The 21659-nt window shown below is 50.4% G+C and overlaps 4 protein-coding genes across 4 annotated transcripts; 1 reads left to right on the top strand and 3 right to left on the bottom strand.

Moving 5' to 3' along the window:
- Window positions 1-6874: 6874 nt before the first annotated feature.
- On the bottom strand, window positions 6875-7895 carry LOC138356552 (protein FAM83H-like). Its single transcript, XM_069312747.1, has 2 exons — window positions 7332-7895; window positions 6875-7123 (listed from the first exon to the last, which is right to left on the bottom strand). Exons 1-2 carry the CDS (start codon window positions 7893-7895, stop codon window positions 6875-6877), a joined length of 813 nt encoding a protein of 270 aa, XP_069168848.1.
- A 411-nt stretch (window positions 7896-8306) lies between these two features.
- Window positions 8307-11205, bottom strand: LOC123774200 (uro-adherence factor A-like). Its single transcript, XM_069312748.1, has 6 exons — window positions 11107-11205; window positions 10586-10729; window positions 10159-10476; window positions 9470-9865; window positions 8947-9168; window positions 8307-8819 (listed from the first exon to the last, which is right to left on the bottom strand). Exons 1-6 carry the CDS (start codon window positions 11203-11205, stop codon window positions 8307-8309), a joined length of 1692 nt encoding a protein of 563 aa, XP_069168849.1.
- A 1506-nt stretch (window positions 11206-12711) lies between these two features.
- On the bottom strand, window positions 12712-13851 carry LOC138356553 (zinc finger protein 853-like). The gene is made up of 3 exons (XM_069312749.1): window positions 13684-13851; window positions 13205-13639; window positions 12712-12939 (listed from the first exon to the last, which is right to left on the bottom strand). The coding sequence occupies exons 1-3, from the start codon at window positions 13849-13851 to the stop codon at window positions 12712-12714; spliced, it is 831 nt and encodes a 276-aa protein (XP_069168850.1).
- Window positions 13852-15623: 1772 nt separating this feature from the next.
- On the top strand, window positions 15624-16883 carry LOC138356554 (extracellular matrix organizing protein FRAS1-like). Its single transcript, XM_069312750.1, has one exon. The coding sequence runs from the start codon at window positions 15624-15626 to the stop codon at window positions 16881-16883; it is 1260 nt and encodes a 419-aa protein (XP_069168851.1).
- Window positions 16884-21659: the final 4776 nt, after the last annotated feature.

Genomic DNA, 21659 nt, shown 5'->3' on the forward strand with positions numbered 1-21659 from the left:
AAGGGTGAAAGAAACTCTGCCCATTGTTTCTCACCGGCGCCCGGGATCGAACCCGGGACCACAGGATCACAAGTCCAGTGTGCTGTCCGCTCGACCGACCGGCTCCCTATAGGCAAGTACTTTGTCGACAATAGGCAAGTACTTTGAAAAAATCATGTCCAAACGTCTCAACTACTACATGGAGTACAACAACCTCTTCACAGAAAAACAGTTTGGCTTTCGAGCACAAAGGTCAACCCAGCACGCAATAAACATCATCTAAGATGCTGTAAGCTCAATTCGCCAGCAAAAACAGGTAGCCCTCATTGCGACAAGAGACGTACACAAGGCCTTCGACAGCCTATGGCATGATGGTCTGGTGCACAAATTAGCAGACTTACAAGTCCAAAACTGGACCCTCCTCAGTCTGATCAGAAGTTTCCTAAAGAACAGACAAGTTACTCCCAGCTTTAAGGTGAAATCGGCAGCAACTTTCACCCCAAAAGCTAGAGTCCCCCAAGGGCCATGCCTGAGCTCGGTCCTCTTCAACATCTTTGTAAATGACCTGCCATAACTAGAGTACTGGGACACCATTATCGTCTAAATGCGGACGACGTAGCACACGTAATAACATCTAACCCAAGCAGCCAAGCATGCGACTGTCACTCTCAACGCGAACGTAGAACTAGCAAGGACAGCTAACTGGGAAAGAAAATGGAGGATCACCACTAACCCAGACAAGATCCAAATAAGCACTGTCGGATGTATGGCTTTCTCAATTAAAACGAGGGAAGGATAAGGCTCAGGGGTGAACCAATAGCTATCTCCAACTTCAACACTGCTCGGTTACAAATTCAACAGCTTACTCAACTCCACCCAGTACGTCTCCCATAAGACAGCGATGACTAGGGATCCTTGTCGAGGCTCTTCCGCTTCAGTCATCTTGTAGCCTCCTACTATCGTCCTCAGTTTCAATCCTCCTCACAATTTCTGCATCATCGGCAAACATTGAGAGGAACGATTCTATACCCTATGGGAGATCATTGAGAGGAACGATTCTATACCCTATGGGAGATCATTTACATATATCAGAAACAGTATAGGTCCAAGGACTGACCCCAGCGGGACTCCACTCGTAACGTCTCGCCAATCTGAGACCTCACCCCTCACACTAAGTCGTTGTCTCCTGTTGCTTAGGTACTCCTTTATCCAATGGAGTACCTTCCCTTTCACTACAGCCTGCATCTCCAGCTTTTTCATTAGCCTCTTGTGTGGCACTGTATCAAAGGCTTTCTGAGAATCCAAAAATATGCAGTCTGCTCACCCTTCTCTTTCTTGCCTTATTTTTGTTGCCTGGTCGTAGAAATTAAAGTAACCCTGTGAGGCAGGACCTGCCATCCCTGAACTCATGTTGATGCTGAGTTACAAAGTTCTTTCGCTCCAGGTGCTCCACTAGCTTTCTTCGCACAATCTTCTCCATCAGTTTGCATGGTATGCAGGTTAGGGACACTGGCCTGTAATTCAGTGCAACCTGTCTATCCCCTTGCTTGTATATCGGGACTACGTTAGCTGCTTTCCAAATTTCTGGCAGTTCCCCTGTTGCCAGTGATTTGTTATACACTATGGAGAGTGGTGGGCACAGTTCTTCTGCTCCTTCCTTTAGTGTCCAAGGGGAGATTCCATCTGGGCCTATAGCCTTTGTCACATCCAACTCTAGTAAACACTTCCTTACTTCCCCGCTGGTAATCTCAAACTCTTCCAATGGTTCCTGGTTAGCTATTCCCTCTCGTATCTCTGGGATTTCTCCTTGTTCTAAGGTGAAGACCTCATGGAATTTCTTATTCAGTTCCTCACACACTTCCTTGTAGTTTGTAGTGAATCCTTCTGCCCCTATCCTTAATTTCATAACCTGTTCCTTTCAATTTTTTTTTTTTTTTTTTTTTTTTTTTTTTTTTTTTTTTTTAGACATATATAAGAGTCTTTTACAGCCACTAGTACGCGTAGCGTTTCGGGCGGGTCCCTGGAATACGATCCCAGCCGCGAACAATCGTTTTCTCATTCAAGTACACATTTTACTGTTGCGTTAAACAGAGGCTACAGTTAAGGATTTGCACCCAGTAAATCCTCCCCGGCCAGGATACGAACCAATGACATAGCGCTCGCGGAACGCCAGGCGAGTGTCTTACCACTACACCACAGAGACTGTATGACCTGATGTCATACAGTACATGAGACCTTTCTCCTGATGTTACTATGCAGCAATTTAGGAGTCTTTGCCTTGCTTGCGATGTCATTTTCGTATTGTCTATCTGCCTCTCTTCTCTTCCTGACATATTCATTCCTGGCATTCTGGTATCTTTCTCTGCTCTCCAGTGTCCTGTTATTCCTATAGTTTCTCCATGCCCTTTTACTTTGCTGCTTAGCGAGCCTACATCTCTGATTAAACCATGGGTTTCTCATCTTCATTTCACTGTTTTCCTTATAGGCTGGGACAAACTTGTTTGCTGCGTCCTTGCACTTTTGCGTGATATAGTCCATCATATCTTGGGCCATCTTTTCCCTGAGCTCTGTTTCTCATGCTATATCTGTTAGGAATTTTCTTATCTCCTCATAGTTTCCCTTTCTGTATGCTAACCTTTTGGTTTCAGTATCCCTCCTCGAGTTCAATAACCCTTCTTTAATCAGGTACTCAAACACCAATACACTGTGGTCGCTCATTCTCACTGGGGCCTCAAAACCGATTTCTCTTATGTCAGTGTCGTTCAGGGGTGAAGACCAGGTCGAGTCTCGCTGGTTCGTCATTTCCTCTCATCCTTGTGGGTTCTCTGACATGCTGGGTTTAAAAGTTTCTAGTCACCACCTCCAGTAGTTTGGCTCTCCACGTATTCTCGCCTCCATGCGATTCCTTGTTCTCCCAGTCAATTCTTCCGTGATTGAAGTCCCCCATGATGAGCAGGTGGGATCTATTTGTACAGGCAGCAGAGGCTGCCCTCTCAATTATAGTGTTAACTGCAATGTTGTTGTTTTCGTACTCTTGACTGGGTCTTCTGTCATTTGGTGGAGGGTTATATATTACTGCTACTACTATTCTTGGTCATTCCATTGTCATGGTGCCTGCTATGTAGTCTCTAAAACCCTCACAGCCCAGGATAGCCATCTCCTTAAAACTCCATTCCTTTCTCATGAGTAGGGCAACACCACCTCATCCCTTAACTTCCCTCTCTTTCCATATTACTGTGTACTCCTGGGGAAACACGGCATTCGTTATGATTCCAGAGAGTTTTGTTTCAGTGAGTCTGATTACATCTGGGTTCACTTCTTGTGCTCTTTAACTTAGTTCACTTGCCTTGCTTGTGATCCCATCTATGTTCGAGTACATTACCCTGAAACTGACTCTCTTCTGCTTTTGCTCTGGAGGGGACCTGTGGGGTCTGGGGTGAGCGGGAGCTGGGAGGATCTGGTATAGGGAGACTGGTGGAGGAGGAAGGGCTACAGGGTTGGGAGGGAGGGGGAGGGTAAGGGGGGGTGAGAGGGGTAAGGTTGTGGGGTGCGTTAGAGGAGGAGGGATGGGGGGAGGGGTGAGATGGGGAGGGTTGAGGGGGGGGGTGAGAAGAAGAGGTTTGAGGGAGGGTGAGAGGGGGATGGGGAAAAAGTGGGGTTCGGGACGGAAGTAAAGGGGGGAGGGAGGAGGAGTCTCACTGTGTCTCACTGTCTCGCTGCTCACCCAACAACTGTATCTCACTGCTTCGCTGCTCAGACACCAAGACAGTTTCTCCATGCCCTTTTACTTTGCTGCTTAGCGAGCCTACATCTCTGATTAAACCATGGGTTTCTCATCTTCATTTCACTGTTTTCCTTATGGGCTGGGACAAACTTGTTTGCTGCGTCCTTGCATTTTTGCGTGATTGTTACGGCCCTCTCGGGTCGCAATCGGGTTCTTTCTCTGATGTTGTTAGAGGTAGGGTATCCGGCCCCTAGCTAGTAGTGGCTTTCAAGGGATGTGATCCGTAACGCAAGTAAATTAAAGGGGAAGGGAAATAATGGCAAAAACTTAATAATATAATTATTACCATCACCATAAATAATATATAAAAGGTTACACAGGGGGGGGGGAGGTTAAACACTATTGTATACAACGTAGTCTTCCTCTGAAGACTCTGGACGTTCACGGTGCTCAACAAGGCTAAGCTCTTAGTCCTCTTGTGGCCTTACGATGAGTCCTTCGATTCTCTTGAGTCTACCCTGGCCACAGGCCAGCCAAATCACAGTTCCACTGGGGGCACCGTCGTGGAGGCCGTCAACCACAAATCCAGCCTGCAGCTGGCAGGTTCCAATCAGCAACGCTGGTTAGGCCACTCCACGATCGATACTAAGGTCGCGAGCCCTAGTCAGGAGCCTCGTGTGATCCCACAGGTCACTCTCCTTTCCACAACACCCCAGTGGTTAAGCGTCTCCACCAGTCAGTCCTGGGTATGACAATCCCTCAACTGCCACTTCACAGGCTGGCTAACACCACAGTGTTCATCCGGGAGGTTGGGGGGGGGGAGACTCACAGCTGCTGCAGCAAATCTTTGGAGACAAGACGGCTGCCTTGGGTAGACTGATCCAACGTTCATTACAGCAGTCCCAGGTCGACTCTGTAATCAGACACGTCATCAGTAATAGGGACACCATAGGGCACGTCACTTACAGGCTTAGACACAAACGCCCACCCATCTATTCCATAGATGGCATTGCTGTCTAAGCTCCATCTCACCAGAGGTCAGCGGCGGCTGTGTTATGAGCTGATCAGGACGGGAAACTAGCCCTTGTGGCCAGTATATCTCGTCCTCACTAGGTGGCGTCGTCCATTTGGAGGGGGTTTCGGGAGCTGACCCACAGATGGCGCGGTCGTCACTGCTTCGTGCTCGGACGCTGGGCTCGGGTCCGTAACAGTGATATAGTCCATATTTTGGGCCATCTTTTCCCTGAGCTCTGTTTCACATGCTATATCTGTTAGGAATTTTCTTATCTCCTCATAGTTTCCCTTTCTGTATGCTAACCTTTTGGTTTCAGTATCCCTCCTCGAGTTCAATAACCCTTCTTTAATCAGGTACTCAAACACCAATACACTGTGGTCGCTCATTCCCACTGGGGCCTCAAAACCGATTTCTCTTATGTCAGTGTCGTTCAGGGGTGAAGACCAGGTCGAGTCTCGCTGGTTCGTCATTTCCTCTCATTCTTGTGGGTTCTCTGACATTCTGGGTTAAAAAGTTTCTAGTCACCACCTCCAGTAGTTTGGCTCTCCACGAATTCTCGCCTCCATGCGATTCCTTGTTCTCCCAGTCAATTCTTCCGTGATTGAAGTCCCCCATGATGAGCAGGTGGGATCTATTTGTACAGGCAGCAGAGGCTGCCCTCTCAATTATAGTGTTAACTGCAATGTTGTTGTTTTCGTACTCTTGACTGGGTCTTCTGTCATTTGGTGGAGGGTTATATATTACTGCTACTACTATTCTTGGTCATCCCATTGTCATGGTGCCTGCTATGTAGTCTCTAAATCCCTCACAGCCCAGGATAGCCATCTCCTTAAAACTCCATTCCTTTCTCATGAGTAGGGCAACACCACCTCATCCCTTAACTTCCCTCTCTTTCCATATTACTGTGTACTCCTGGGGAAACACGGCATTCGTTATGATTCCAGAGAGTTTTTTTTTCAGTGAGTCTGATTACATCTGGGTTCACTTCTTGTGCTCTTTAACTTAGTTCACTTGCCTTGCTTGTGATCCCATCTATGTTCGAGTACATTACCCTGAAACTGACTCTCTTCTGCTTTCCCTCTGGAGGGGACCTGTGGGGTCTGGGGTGAGCGGGAGCTGGGAGGATCTGGTATAGGGAGACTGGTGGAGGAGGAAGGGCTACAGGGCTGGGGGGGGGAGGGGGGAGGGTAAAGGGGGGGTGAGAGGGGTAAGGTTGTGGGGTGCGTTAGAGGAGGAGGGTTGGGGGGAGGGGTGAGATGGGGAGGGTTGAGGGGGGGGGGTGAGAAGAGGAGGTTTGAGGGAGGGTGAGAGGGGGATGGGGAAAAAGTGGGGTTCGGGACGGAAGTAAAGGGGGGAGGGAGGAGGAGTCTCACTGTGTCTCACTGTCTCGCTGCTCACCCAACAACTGTATCTCATTGCTTCGCTGCTCACTCACCAACTATGTCTCACTGCTTCGCTGCTCAGACACCAACTGCGTCTCACTGCCTCGCTGCTCAGACACCAACTGTGTCTCACTGCCTCGCTGCTCACCCACCAGCTGTGTCTCACTGCCTCGCTGCTAACCTACTAACTGTGTCTCACTGCCCTGCTGCTCACTCACCATCTGTGTCTCACTACCTCGAACCTCAGACACCAACTGTGTCTCACTGCTTCGCTCCTCACTCACCAACTGTATCTCACTGTCTCGCTGCTCACTCACCAACTGTGTCTCACTGCCTCGCTGTTCACTCAACAACTGTGTCTCACTGTCTTGTTGCTCACTCACCAACTGTGTCTCACAGTCTCGCTGCTCAGACACCAACTGTGTCTCACTGTCTCGCTAACCAGACACCAACTGTGTCTCACTGTCTCACTGCTCACTCAACAACTGTGTCTCGCTGCTCACCATCCAACTGTGTCTCACTGCCTCGCTGCTCACCCACCAACTGTGTCTCACTGCTTCGCTGCACAGACACCAACTGTGTCTCATTGCTTCGCTGCTCAGACACCAACTGTGTCTCACTGCCGCTTAGCTCAGACACCAACTGCGTCTCACTGTCTCGCTGCTCAGACACCAACTGAGTCTCACTTCCTCGCTGCTCTCCCACCAACTGTGTCTCACTGCCTCGCTGCTCACCCACCAACTGTGTCTCACTGCTTCGCTGCTCACTCACCAACTATGTCTCACTGTTTCGCTGCTCAGACACCAACTGCGTCTCACTGCCTCGCTGCTCAGACATCAACTGTGTCTCACTGCCTCGCAGTTCAGACACCAACTGTGTCTCACTGCCTCGCAGCTCAGACACCACCTGTGTCACACTACCTCGCTGCTCAGATACCAACTGTGTCTCACTGCCTCGCTGCTCACCCTCCAGCTGTGTCTCACTGTCTCGCTGCTCACCTACCAACTGTATCTCACTGCCTCGCTGTTCAACCACAAATTGTCTTATTGCCTCGCTGTTCACTCGCCAACTGTGTCTCACTGCCTCGCTGCTCACTCACCAACTGTGTCTCACTGCCTCGCTGCTCACCCACCAACTGTGTCTCACTGCTTCGGTGCTCACTCACCAACTATGTTTCACTGCTTCGCTGCTCAGACACCAACTGCGTCTCACTGCCTTGCTGCTCACTCACCAACCGTGTCTCACTGTGTCGCTGCTCACTCACCAACTGTGTTTCACTGCCGTTCTGCTCACTCACCATCTGTGTCTCATTACCACGCTGATCAGACACCAACTGTGTCTCACTACCTCGCTCCTCACTCACCAACTGTATCTCACTGTCTCGCTGCTCAGTCACCAACTGTGTCTCACTGCCTCGTTGTTCACTCACCAACTGTGTGTCACTGCCTCCCTTCTCAGACACCAACTGTGTCTCACTGCCTCGCTGCTCACTCACCAACTGTGTCTCATTGCCTCGCTGCTCACCCACCAACTGTACCTCACTGCCTCTCTGCTCACTCACCAACTGTGTCTCACTGCCTCGCTTCTCACCCACCATATGTGTCTCACTGTCTCGCTGCTCAACTACCAAATGTGTCTCACTGCCTCGCTGATCAAACACCAACAATGTCTCATTGTCTCGCTGCTCACCCACCAACTGTGTCTCACTGATTCGCTGCTCAGACACCAACTGTGTCTCACTGCCTCGCAGCTCAGACACAAACTGTGTCTCACTGCCTCGCAGCTCAGACACCATCTGTGTCTCACTGCCTCGCTGCTCACCCACCAGATGTGTCTCACTGCCTTGCTGCTCACCTACCAACTTTGTCTCACTGCCTTGCTGCTCACTCACCAACTGTGTCTCACTGCTTCACTGCTCACTCACCAACTGTGTCTCACTACCTCGCACCTCAGACACCATCTGTGTCTCACTGCCTCTCTGTTCAGACACCAACTGTGTCTCACTACCTCGCACCTTAGACACCATCTGTGTCTCACTGCCTCGCTGCTCACCCACCAGATGTGTCTCACTGCCTCGCTGCTCATCCACCAATTGTGTCTCACTGTCTTGCTGCTCACCCACCAACTGTGTCTCACTGTCTCGCTGCTCAGACACCATCTGTGTCTCACTGCCTCTCTGTTCAGACACCAACTGTGTCTCACTGCCTCACTGCTCAGACACCAACTGTGTCTCACTGCCTCGCAGCTCAAACACCAACTGTGTCTCACTACCTCGCTGCTCACTCACCAGCTGTGTCTCACTGCCTTGCTGCTCAACCACAAACTGTGTCTTACTGCCTCGCTGCTCATCCACCAATTGTGTCTCACTGTCTTGCTGCTCACCCACCAACTGTGTCTCACTGTCTCGCTGCTCAGACAACAACTGTGTAACACTACTTCGCTGCTCATCCACCAACTGTGTCTCACTGTCTCGCTGCTCACTCAACAACTGTGTCTCACTGTCTTGTTGCTCACTCACTAACTGTGTCTCACAGTCTCGCTTCTCAGACACCAACTGTGTCTCACTGTCTCGCTGCCCAGACACCAACTGTGTCTCACTGCCTCGCTGCACAGACACCAACTGTGTCTCACTACCTCGCTGCTCAGACACCAACTGTGTCTCACTGCCTCGCAGCTCAGACACCAACTGTGTCTCACTACCTCGCTGCTCACTCACCAACTGTGTCTCACTGCCTCACTGCTCACCTACCAGCTGTGTCTCACTGCCTCGCTGCTCAGCCACCAACTGTGTCTCACTGCCTTGCTTCTCACTCACAAACTGTCTCACTACCTTCCTACTCACTCACCAACTGTGTCTCACTGCCTCGAAGCTCAGACACCAAATGTGTCTCACTATCTCGCTGCTCAGACACCAACTGTGTCTCACTGCCTCGCTGCTCACCCACTAGCTGTGTCTCACTTCCTCGCTGCTCACCTACCAACTGTGTCTCACTGCCTTGCTGCTCATTCACCATCTGTGTCTCATTGCCTCGCTGCTCACTCACCAACTGTGTCTCACTACCTCGCACCTCAGACACCAACTGTGTCTCACTGCCTCGCTTCTCACTAACTGTGTTTCACTGCCGCTCTGCTCACTCACCAACTGTTTCTCACTCCTTCGCAGCTCAGACACCAAATGTGTCTCATTGTCTCGATGCTCACCAACCATCTGTGCCTCACTGTCTCGATGCTCACTCACCAACTGTGTCTCACTGCCTCCCTGCTCACCCACCAGCTGTGTCTCACTGCCTTGCTGCTCAGCCACCAACTGTGTCTCACTGCCTTGCTGCTCACTCACAAACTGTGTCTCACAACTTTCTACTCACTCACCAACTGTTTCTTACTGCCTCGCAGCTCAGCCACCAACTGTGTCTCACTGCCTTTCTGCTCACTCACAAACTGTGTCTCACTGCCTTTCTTCTCACTCAACAACTGTGCCTCACTGCCTCGATGCTCACTCACTAACTGTGTCTCACTGCCGCTCTCCTCAGACACCAACTGTGTCTCACTGCCTCGCAGCTCAGACACCAACTGTGTCTCACTACCTCGCAGCTCAGACACCAACTGTGTCTCACTGCCTCGAAGCTCAGACACCAAATGTGTCTCACTATCTCGCTGCTCAGACACCAACTGTGTCTCACTGCCTCGCTGCTCACCCACCAGCTGTGTCTCACTGCCTCGCTGCTCACCTACCAACTGTGTCTCACTGCCTTGCTGCTCACTCGCCTACTGTGTCTCATTGCCTCGCTGCTCACTCCCCAACTGTGTCTCACTACCTCGCACCTCAGACACCAACTGTGTCTCACTGCTTCGCTGCTTAAACACCAACTGTGTCTCACTGCCTCGCAGCTCAGACACCAACTGTTTCTCACTACCTAGCTGCTCACCCACCAGCTGTGTTTCACTGCCTCGCTGCTCACCCACCAGCTGTGTCTCACTGCCACGCTGCTCACTCACCAACTGTGTCTCACTGCCTCGCTTCTCACTAACTATGTTTCACTGCCGCTCTGCTCACTCACCAACTGTGTCTCACTCCTTCGCAGCTCAGACACCAAATGTGTCTCATTGTCTCGCTGCTCACCCACCATCTGTGCCTCACTGTCTCGCTGCTCACTCACCAACTGTGTCTCACTGCCTCCCTTCTCACCTACCAGCTGTGTCTCACTGCCTCGCTGCTCAGCCACCAACTGTGTCTCACTGCCTTGCTGCTCACTCACAAACTGTGTCTCACTACCTTTCTTCTCACTCACCAACTGTGTCTCACTGCCTCGATGCTCACTCACCAACTGTGTCTCACTGCCGCTCTTCTCAGACACCAACTGTGTCTCACTGTCTCGCTGCTCAGACAACAAATGTGTCTCACTGTCTCGCTGCTCACTCAAAAACTGTGTCACTGTCTCGCTTCTCTCCCACCAACTGTGTCTCACTGCCTCGCTGCTCACCCACCAACTGTGTCTCACTACTTCGCTGCTCAGACACCAACTGCGTCTCACTGCCTCGCAGGTCAGACACCAACTGTGTCTCACTGCCTCGAAGCTCAGACACCAACTGTGTCTCACTATCTCGCTGCTCAGACACCAACTGTGTCAACTGTGTGACAAACGAGCACTTAGCACACCTCATCATGTTTTGAAGGAAAGACGCTTTTCGTCCTATTTCTGCAACAGAGGCCTGCCGCCCTTTGAATCACCCAACGTCTGCTGCGGATCCGATTGTCCCACAGACATGCAGCAAGCAAGGTGGCCGCCATTTTCCACCCCTCCGTGGACTGGATGGCACAACACAAGGGATGGCTAGAGGACCGGGTCGGAAGCGACATGCGTCGCTCAAAGATAGTGTGCCAGGGAACTTGAACGCTTGAGGTGAATGAGAATGAGAAAACTGCTTCGCTGCTTAGACACCAACTGTGTCTCACTGTCTTGCTGCTCACTCACAAACTGTGTCTCACTACTTTTCTTCTCACTCACCAACTGTGTCTCACTGCCTCGATGCTCACTCACCAACTGGTTCTCACTGCCGCTCTTCTCAGATACCAACTGTGTCTCACTGTCTCGCTGCTCAGACATCAAATGTTTCTCACTGTCTCGCTGCTCACTCAAAAACTGTGTCACTGTCTCGCTTCTCACCCACCAACTGTGGTGCTTCTCACCCACCAACTTCGCTGCTCACTCACCAACAATGTCTCACTTCCTCGCAGCTCAGACACCTACTGTGTCTCACTGCCTCGCAGCTCAGACACCAACTGTGTCTTACTGCCTCGCTGCTCACCCACCAGCTGTGTCTCACTGCCTCGCTGCTCACTCACCAACTGTGTCTCACTGCCTCGCTCTCACTCATCAACTGTGTCTCACTCCTTCGCTGCTCTGACACGAAATGTGTCTCATTGTCTCGCTGCTCATCCACCATCTGTGCCTCACTGTCTCGCTGCTCACTCATCAATTGTGTCTCACTTTCTCGCTGCTCACTCACCAACTGTGTCTCACTGCTTCGCTGCTCACCCACCAACTGTGTCTCACTGTCTCGCTGCTCACTCAACAACTGTGTCTAACTGTCTTCCCGCTCACCCACCAACTGTGTCTCACTGTCTCGCTGCTCAGACAACAACTGTGTCTCACTACTTCGCTGCTCATCCACCAACGGTGTCTCACTGCTTCGCTGCTCACTCACCAACTGTGTCTCACAGTCTCGCTTCTCAGACACCAACAGTGTCTCACTGTCTCGCTGCCCAGACACCAACTGTGTCTCACTGTCTCGCTGCTCACCCTCCATCTGTGTCTCACTGCCTTGCTGCTCACCCACCAACTGTGTCTCACTGCCTCGCTGCAAAGACACCAACTGTGTCTCACTGCCTCGCTGCTCATCACCAACTGTGTCTCACTGCCTCGCTGCAAAGACACCAACTGTGTCTCACTGCCTCGCTGCTCAGCCACCAACTGTGTCTCACTGCCTTGCTGCTCACTCAAAAACTGTGTCTCACTACCTTTCTTCTCACTCACCAACTGTGTCTCACTGCCTCGATGCTCACTCACCAACTGTGTCTCACTGCCGCTCTTCTCAGACACCAACTGTGTCTCACTGTCTCGCTGCTCAGACACCAAATGTGTCTCACTGTCTCGCTGCTCACTCAAAAACTGTGTCACTGTCTCGCTTCTCTCCCACCAACTGTGTCTCACTGCCTCGCTGCTCACCCACCAACTGTGTCTCACTACTTCGCTGCTCAGACACCAACTGCGTCTCACTGCCTCGCAGGTCAGACACCAACTGTGTCTCACTGCCTCGAAGCTCAGACACCAACTGTGTCTCACTATCTCGCTGCTCAGACACCAACTGTGTCAACTGTGTGACAAACGAGCCCTTAGCACACCTCATCATGTTTTGAAGGAAAGACGCTTTTCGTCCTATTTCTGCAACAGAGGCCTGCCGCCCTTTGAATCACCCAACGTCTGCTGCGGATCCGATTGTCCTACAGACATGCAGCAAGCAAGGTGGCCGCCATTTTCCACCCCTCCGTGGACTGGATGGCACAACACAAGGGATGGCTAGAGGACCGGGTCGGAAGCGACATGCGTCGCTCAAAGATAGTGTGCCAGGGAACTTGAACGCTTGAGGTGAATGAGAATGAGAAAACTGCTTCGCTGCTTAGACACCAACTGTGTCTTACTGTCTTGCTGCTCACTCACAAACTGTGTCTCACTACTTTTCTTCTCACTCACCAACTGTGTCTCACTGCCTCGATGCTCACTCACCAACTGGTTCTCACTGCCGCTCTTCTCAGATACCAACTGTGTCTCACTGTCTCGCTGCTCAGACATCAAATGTGTCTCACTGTCTCGCTGCTCACTCAAAAACTGTGTCACTGTCTCGCTTCTCACCCACCAACTGTGGTGCTTCTCACCCACCAACTTCGCTGCTCACTCACCAACAATGTCTCACTTCCTCGCAGCTCAGACACCTACTGTGTCTCACTGCCTCGCAGCTCAGACACCAACTGTGTCTTACTGCCTCGCTGCTCACCCACCAGCTGTGTCTCACTGTCTCGCTGCTCACTCACCAACTGTGTCTCACTGCCTCGCTCTCACTCATCAACTGTGTCTCACTCCTTCGCTGCTCTGACACGAAATGTGTCTCATTGTCTCGCTGCTCATCCACCATCTGTGCCTCACTGTCTCGCTGCTCACTCATCAATTGTGTCTCACTTTCTCGCTGCTCACTCACCAACTGTGTCTCACTGCTTCGCTGCTCACCCACCAACTGTGTCTCACTGTCTCGCTGCTCAGACAACAACTGTGTCTCACTACTTCGCTGCTCATCCACCAACGGTGTCTCACTGCTTCGCTGCTCACTCACCAACTGTGTCTCACAGTCTCGCTTCTCAGACACCAACAGTGTCTCACTGTCTCGCTGCCCAGACACCAACTGTGTCTCACTGTCTCGCTGCTCACCCTCCAACTGTGTCTCACTGCCTTGCTGCTCACCCACCAACTGTGTCTCACTGCCTCGCTGCAAAGACACCAACTGTGTCTCACTGCCTCGCTGTTCATCACCAGCTGTGTCTTACTGCCTCGCTGCTCAACCACAAACTGTGTCTTACTGCCTCGCTGCTCAACCACAAACTGTGTCTCACTGCCTCGCTGCACAGACACCATCTGTGTCTCACTGCCTTGCTGCTCAGACACCAGTTGTGTCTCACTACCTCGCAGCTCAGACACCATCTGTGTCTCACTACCTCGCTGTTCATTCCTCAACTGTGTCTCACTGCCTCGCTGCTCACTCACCCACAGTGAAACTACCTCGCAGCTCAGACACCAACTGTGTCTCACTGCTTCACTGCTCAGACACCAACTGTGTCTCACTGCCTCGCTGCTTACCCACCAGCTGTGTCTCACTGCCTCGCTGCTCACCCACCAACTGTGTCTCACTGATTCGCTGCTCACCCACCAACTGTGTCTCGCTGTCTCGCTGCTCACCCTCCAACTGTGTCTCACTGCCTCGCTGCTCACCCACCATCTGTGTCTCACTGCTTCTCTGCTCAGACACCAACTGTGTCTCACTGCCTCGCAGCTCAGACACAAACTGTGTCTCACTGCCTCGCAGCTCAGACACCATCTGTGTCTCACTGCCTCGCTGCTCACCCACCAGCTGTGTCTCACTGCCTTGCTGCTCACCTACCAACTTTGTCTCATTGCCTTGCTGCTCACTCACCAACTGTGTCTCACTGCTTCACTGCTCACTCACCAACTGTGTCTCACTACCTCGCACCTCAGACACCATCTGTGTCTCACTGCCTCACTGCTTAGACACCAACTGTGTCTCACTACCTCGCTGCACAGACACCATCTGTGTCTCACTACCTCGCTGCTCAGACACCAACTGTGTCTCACTACCTCGCTGCTCACTCACCAACTGTGTCTCACTGCCTCACTGCTCACCTACCAGCTGTGTCTCACTGCCTCGCTGCTCAGCCACCAACTGTGTCTCACTGCCTTGCTTCTCACTCACAAACTGTGTCTCACTACCTTCCTACTCACTCACCAACTGTGTCTCACTGCCTCGATGCTCACTCACCAACTGTGTCTCACTGCCGCTCTTCTCAGACACCAACTGTGTCTCACTGCCTCGCAGCTCAGACACCAACTGTGTCTCACTGCCTCGCAGCTCAGACACCAACTGTGTCTCACTGCCTCGAAGCTCAGACACCAACTGTGTCTCACTATCTCGCTGCTCAGACACCAACTGTGTCAACTGTGTGACAAACGAGCCCTTAGCACACCTCATCATGTTTTGAAGGAAAGACGCTTTTCGTCCTATTTCTGCAACAGAGGCCTGTCGCCCTTTCAATCACCCAACGTCTGCTGCGGATCCGATTGTCCCACAGACATGCAGCAAGCAAGCAGGCCGCCATTTTCCACCCCTCAGTGGACTGGATGGCACAACACAAGGGATGGCTAGAGGACCGGGTCGGAAGCGACATGCGTCGCTCAAAGATAGTGTGCCAGGGAACTTGAACGCTTGAGGTGAATGAGAATGAGAAAACTGCTTCGCTGCTTAGACACCAACTGTGTCTCACTGCCTCGCAGCTCAGACACCAACTGTGTCTCATTACCTCGCAGCTCAGACACCAACTGTTTCTCACTGCCTAGCTGCTCACCCACCAGCTGTATTTCATTGCCTCGCTGCTCACCACCAGCTGTGTCTCACTGCCTCGCTACTCACTCACCAACTGTGTCTCACTGCCTCGCTTCTCACTCACTAACTGTGTTTCACTGCCGCTCTGCTCACTCGCCAACTGTGTCTCACTCCTTCTCTGCTCAGACACCAAATGTGTCTCATTGTCTCGCTGCTCACCCACCATCTGTGCCTCACTGTCTCGCTGCTCACTCACCAACTGTGTCTCACTGCCTCGCTGCTCAGCCACCAACTGTGTCTCACTACTTTTCTTTTCACTCACCAACTGTGTCTCACTGTCTCGCTGCTCAGACACCAAATGTGTCTCACTGTCTCGCTGCTCACTCAAAAACTGTGTCACTGTCTCGCTTCTCTCCCACCAACTGTGTCTCACTGCCTCGCTGCTCACCCACCAACTGTGTCTCACTGCTTCGCTGCTCACTCACCAACTGTGTCTCACTGCCTCGCTGCTCACCCACCTACTGTGTCTCACTGCCTCGCAGCTCAGACACCAACTGTATCTTACTGCCTCGCTGCTCACCCACCAGCTGTGTCTCACTGCCTCGCTGCTCACTCACCAACTGTGTCTCACTCCTTCGCTGCTCAGACACGAAATGTGTCTCATTGTCTCGCTGCTCACCCACCATCTGTGCCTCACTGTCTCGGTGCTCACTCATCAATTGTGTCTCACTTTCTCGCTGCTCACTCACCAACTGTGTCTCACTTTCTTGCTGTTCAGATACCAACTGTGTCTCACTGCTTCGCTGCTCACCCACCAACTGTGTCTCACTGTCTCGCTGCTCACTCAACATCTGTGTCTAACTGTCTTGCTGCTCACCCACCAACTGTGTCTCACTGTCTCGCTGCTCAGACAACAACTGTGTCTCACTACTTCGCTGCTTATCCACCAACTGTGTCTCACTGTCTCGCTGCTCACTCAACAACTGTGTCTCACTGTCTTGTTGCTCACTCACCAACTGTGTCTCACAGTCTCGCTTCTCAGACACCAACAGTGTCTCACTGTCTCACTGCCCAGACACCAACTGTGTCTCACTGTCTCGCTGCTCACCCTCCAACAGTGTCTCACTGCCTTGCTGCTCACCCACCAACTGTGTCTCACTGCCTCGCTGCAAAGACACCAACTGTGTCTCACTGCCTCTCAGCTCAGAAACCAACTGTGTCTCACTGCCTCGCAACTCAGACACCAACTGTGTCTCACTGCCTCACTGCTCACTCACCAACTGTGTCTCACTGCCGCTCTGCTCAGACACCAACTGTGTCTCACGGTCTCGCTGCTAAGACACCAACTGTGTCTCACTGTCTCGCTGCTCTCTCAAACACTGTGTCTCACTGTCTCGCTGCTCTCCCTCCAACTGCGTCTCACTGCCTCGCTGCTCACCCACCAACTATGTGTCACTGCTTCGGTGTTCAGACACCAACTGCGTCTCACTGCCTCGCTGCTCAGTCACCAATTGTGTCGCACTACTTCTCTGCTCAGACACCAACTGTGTCTCACTGCCTCGCTGCTCAATCATCAGCTGTGTCTTGCTGCCTCGCTGCTCAACCACACAGTGTCTAACTGCCTCGCTGCTTATTCACAAACTTTGTCTCACTGCCTCGCTGCTCACTCATCAACTGTGTAGCTACCTCGCAGCTTAGACACCAACTGTGTCCCACTGCTTCGCTGTTCAGACACCAACTGTGTCTCACTGACTCGCTGCTCACCCACCAGCTGTATCTCACTGCCTCGCTGCTCACTCACCAACTGTGTCTCACTGCCTCGCTTCTCAGACACCAACTGTGTCCCACTGCCTCGTGTTATGATCCCTGGTAGCCGAAAAACGAGTCTCCCCTTTGAGAATTATTCTATCAAGCCTGACCTGACAAGGAGGTCGCAGATACACAGACATGAAGATTCATATGTAAAAATAATTGTGAAAATTTTACAGAGAGTTTAAGAATATTGGCAGTGAATAAGAAAATAGATTAGTGACTGGTTATGAGATGTGGATAATTTCATGGAGACGTGTGGCTCGCTTTGGGAGGGTTCTGACCTCACTTGAGTATCAGTCATCGTGAGGGGAAGCTGCACTCCATTTCAGCTCCTTTTGGAGAGGATCCCCTGTTGGATATACCTTCAAGAGAAAGGAAGTGTGCAGACATTTCAGATGTGGAATCGAGCTGGGAACGTTAGGTCTCAAGTCCTGGACGGCAAGAAGAGTTTGTTAAGCCACCCAGAGACATTATCGTGGGCCGTAGGAGCGCCTTGATCTGACTCCGCCAGAGGGAGAGCGCCCTCGACTAGACAATCTGTGGTTTGTCAGGGGAAGAAGTTGCTGAGAACTTCGAAGCCAGCAGAGAAGGAGTAGTTGAAGAGACTCTAAGGCTGTTGAAGGAGTAGTGTACTCTGAGAAAGAGTAGCCCCACAATGAAGAGTAGAACCTCAAGCTGTGAGGAGAAGCAGTGAAGAGGATTGTCACGTGCTTCTTTAATGTCAGTGGTGAAGCACCATTGTTGCTCAAGGAAAACTTCATGGTGTAGCAGCCTGGAAGAGCTGCGGAGGATCCTGGTAGTTAATTAAACCCGGAAGAACCTGAAGATATCAGGGTAGTGAACTTCCAGATGTGGACGGGAAGTTCTAGTTGATTACTTGTAGGGAGTTGGTACAGTGTTTGGTTGTCATTAGCGTGCAAGACACAGTGAAAGGTGAGTGATTGTTTGCCATTTTTGTGCTAAGGAGTACTTATACTGAAGTATAGAGTTACAGTTGTTGGCTGGATTACCTGCAGAGATATACATATGTGTTCTAGGACTAATAGGGTGATCGATTGATCATTGTTGTATATCAAGGAACATTTATACTAATATTTATGTTATTGCAGCCATATGCTAGTTTTCCTTGTATGTGTTCATAGATATATATATATATATTTTCTTGCTGATAGTGCAACATTGTGTTATAAGACTTGACCTACTTGAAGAGGTTGGTAGTATTAGTTGATGAATCAGAAGAGAGGATACCACTTCACAAGCAGATGATAGAGTTCTGATGGTGTTGGAGTGCAACCTGACTGAAATAGTATAGAGTGTAGGATTCATTATTATTATGTGTGTATGTATTGTGTATGTGCTTTGTCTAGTAAAAAATATATTCAAATTTCCTGGTGTTTGCCCTTGTCCTAGTGAGGCTTCCCAGGAAGTAGGAAGGAGAGAGAGAGAAAGAACCAAGAATCACCGCTGTGGACAGGGTAGAACGGAAAACTAATAAGTCAAAAGGGATTGAGAAGATCATATCACATAAGGAGAGAGTGTGGGGAGTCACAGCGGCTCGAGTGGGTGTGTGCACTTGACAACGAGGCTAAGTATTGGAGTTACATCCCCAAAACGTGTGACGTTGAGCCCCTCTCCAAGAGCCAGAAGCGCCCAGGGTGATCTCCTGGTAAAGTATAAGCACTCTACCGAGTTTTGGGTTGGGTTGTCCATAAAGAAGGATCAAAGACGAAAACACCCAACCGCGATAATACTCGCTGCACAATTACCAATTGTGTCTCACTGCCTCGCTGCTCACTCACCAACTGTTTCTCACTGCCTCACTGCTCACTCACCAACTGTGTCTCACTGCCGCTCTGCTCACTCACCAACTGTGTCTCACTGCATCGCTGCTCAGACACCAACTGTGTCTCACTGCCTCGCTGCTCACTCACCAACTGCGTTTCACTACCTCGCTGCTCAGACACCAACTGTGTCTCACTGCCTCGCTGCTCTCTCACCAAATGGGTCTCACTGTCTCGCTGCTCACTCACCAACTGTGTCTCACTACCTCGCTGTTCACTCACCAACTGTGTCTCACTGCCTCGCTTCTCAGACACCATCTGTGTCTCAATGCCTCGCTGCTCACTCACCAACTGTGTCTCACTGCCTCGCTTCTCAGACACCATCTGTGTCTGCCTCACTTCTTAGACACCAACTGTGTCTCACTGTCTCGCTGCTCACTCAACAACTATGTCTCACTGCTCACTCACCAACTGTGTCTCACTGTCTCGCTGCTCACTCACCAACTGTGTCTCACTACCTCGCTGCTCACCCACCTACTGTGTCTTACTGTATCGCTGCTCACTCTCCAACTGTCTCGCTGCTCACTCTCCAACTATCTCACTTCCTCGCTGCTCAGACACCAACTGTGTGTCTCACTGCTCCACTGTTCAGACACGTTTCAGTGTTTTGACCACATCATTATTGAATACGTGTCGCAGTAAAACCTCCTTATTGGTAGGAGAATATTGACTATGTTGATACTGGCCAGCTGCCACAGATATACCATGCCATTGGTTAGACGCAGAATTGCAACCTTCGCGACCACGTTTTTTGTTTAATTCCTGTTAATACAGAAAACTCATTATTTTTAATGAATTTGGGCATTGAATGTGGTAACTATTAGTAAACAATGGTAGCTACAGAGGAGGCGATCACTGCACAGGTATTCTCGTGGCATGACTTGTCTCTCACTCCTTGGGATGATATACTACCTTGAGTAGGCGATTCTGGTGCTCTCAGACTGTTCCAATATGGCAGCTAATATGGCCCTGAGGCCTTTTTCCACTACTAAAAGGAAATGGTCTATACCTGCGGAAAAGTTGCTTATACCTAAGAACTACATAGGAGGAGACTTATTCGAAAATAGTTTATACACACACACACATATATATATAATATATATATAATATATATATATATATAATATATATATAATATATATATATATATAATATATATATATATATATACATAATATATATATATATATATATATATATATATATATATATATATATATATTATAATAAATATAGTATATATAATATATATGGGAATAAGCCTGAATGGTCCCCAGGACTATATGCGACTAAAAACTCACACCCCAGAAGTGACTCGAACCCATACTCCCAGGAGCAACGCAACTGGTAACTACAGGACGCCTTAATCCGCTTGACCATCACGACCGGATATACATGGGTTCGAGTCACTTCTGGGCACTCTGCTGGCGTACAGGATCCCTTAACCTCTTGACCAACGCGACCGGACAAATGAGGATGGTAGCCGAGGCTAATTCCCATCCCCCCGCCAGCACTCTGTTGGTAATCTTGGGCATGGTATTTTATCAAATCACCTCATTCTTTGGGGCACACGTGAGGACCACAAATGCGAACAAGCCTGAACGGTCTCCAGGCATATATGCAACTGAAAACTCACACCCCAGAAGTGACTTGAACCCATACTGCCAGGGTCACTCTGCTGGCATACAGGATGCCTTAACCACACGACCGGACCAAAGGAGGTGATAGCCGAAACTATTTGACCCCCCTCCCCCGCCGGCACTCGGTTGGTAATATTGTGCATGGCATTTTATCAAATCGCCATCAATATATTAAGGAACCGACCTAGCTTCAAGGTTCTTTTTAAACAATTTTGCAAATGCGGGTTGTATTGTAAGATTCCCCTTAACAGGAACATTACCATCTCCCTGCGAGATGGTTTGCATCTGGTGCTGGGTTGAATTTTCTTTGAGGCTTTTTATTTCATCCTTTCCTGCCTTCAGCTCATCCTGCAGGTTGGATACTGTCTCCTTCATAACCTTCAGTACTTCCCTCAATTCACTCCACATGTGTTCAATTGTATCCCTAAACCAAGCTTCCTTTCCCTCCCCTTCCTCTGAGCTGGTTCCTAGCGTGGTAGTCCTCCTGCGTTTGTCTCTCTGCCATGTTTTCCATATGAGAGAGAGAGAATGAGAGAGAAAGAGAGAGAGAGAAGAGGGAGATTTTATGTCACTCTATCTATGGTGAACATTTGACATGTAGGTGTGTGTGTGTATTCCACCTAGTTTCAAGTTTGCTCTTTCGGCCCGCCTCTCAACTGTCAATCAACTGTTTACCAACTACTTTTATTTTCTCAACACCACACACACACACCCCAGGAAGCATCCTGTGACAGCTAACTAACTCCAAGGAACCTATTTACTGCTAAGTAACAGAGGCATTCAGGGTGAAAGAAACTTTGCCTATTTGTTTCTGCCTGGTGCGGGAATCGAACCCGCACCACAGAATTACGAACCCTGCGCGCTATCCACCAGGCTATCAGGCCCCCCCCCAACACACATACAAGGTGTGTGTGTACTCACCTATTTGTTCTTGCAGGGGTTGAGCTCTGGCTCTTTGGTCCCGCCTCCTAACTGTCAATCAACTGGTGTAATCGTAATGTGTGTGTGTGTATGTGTATGCATCTGTGTATGTATGTGTTTGTTGGTGGGGGGGGGGATGCGTGGGAAACTGGGGGTGGGAGGGAGCGGAGATGGTCACTT

The sequence above is a fragment of the Procambarus clarkii genome, chromosome 73, assembly GCF_040958095.1.
Source record: "Procambarus clarkii isolate CNS0578487 chromosome 73, FALCON_Pclarkii_2.0, whole genome shotgun sequence".
Lineage (NCBI taxonomy): Eukaryota > Metazoa > Arthropoda > Malacostraca > Decapoda > Cambaridae > Procambarus > Procambarus clarkii.

Coding starts and splice junctions, on each gene's coding strand:
- LOC138356554 (XM_069312750.1), top strand. CDS start 15,624: ATGTGTCTCACTGTCTCGCTGCTCACTCAAAAACTGTGTCACTGTCTC.
- LOC123774200 (XM_069312748.1), bottom strand. CDS start 11,205: ATGTCTGAGCAGCGAGACAGTGAGACACAGTTGGTATCTGAGAAGAGC. Junction 10,477..10,585: donor GAAGTAGTGAGACACAGTTG/GTGGGTGAGCAG, acceptor TTGTCTGAGCAG/CGAGACAGTGAGACACAGTT. Junction 9,169..9,469: donor GAGGCAGTAAGAAACAGTTG/GTGAGTGAGTAG, acceptor TTGGTGTCTGAG/GTGCGAGGTAGTGAGACACA.
- LOC138356553 (XM_069312749.1), bottom strand. CDS start 13,851: ATGGTGTCTGAGCTGCGAGGTAGTGAGACACAACTGGTGTCTGAGCAG. Junction 13,640..13,683: donor GAGGCAGTAAGACACAGCTG/GTGATGAACAGC, acceptor GTGTCTTTGCAG/CGAGGCAGTGAGACACAGTT. Junction 12,940..13,204: donor TGATGAGTGAGAGCGAGGCA/GTGAGACACAGT, acceptor ATGTCTGAGCAG/CGAGACAGTGAGACACAGTT.
- LOC138356552 (XM_069312747.1), bottom strand. CDS start 7,895: ATGGTGTCTGAGCTGCGAGGCAGTGAGACACAGTTTGTGTCTGAGCTG. Junction 7,124..7,331: donor GACACAGTGAGACACGGTTG/GTGAGTGAGCAG, acceptor GTGGTTGAACAG/CGAGGCAGTGAGATACAGTT.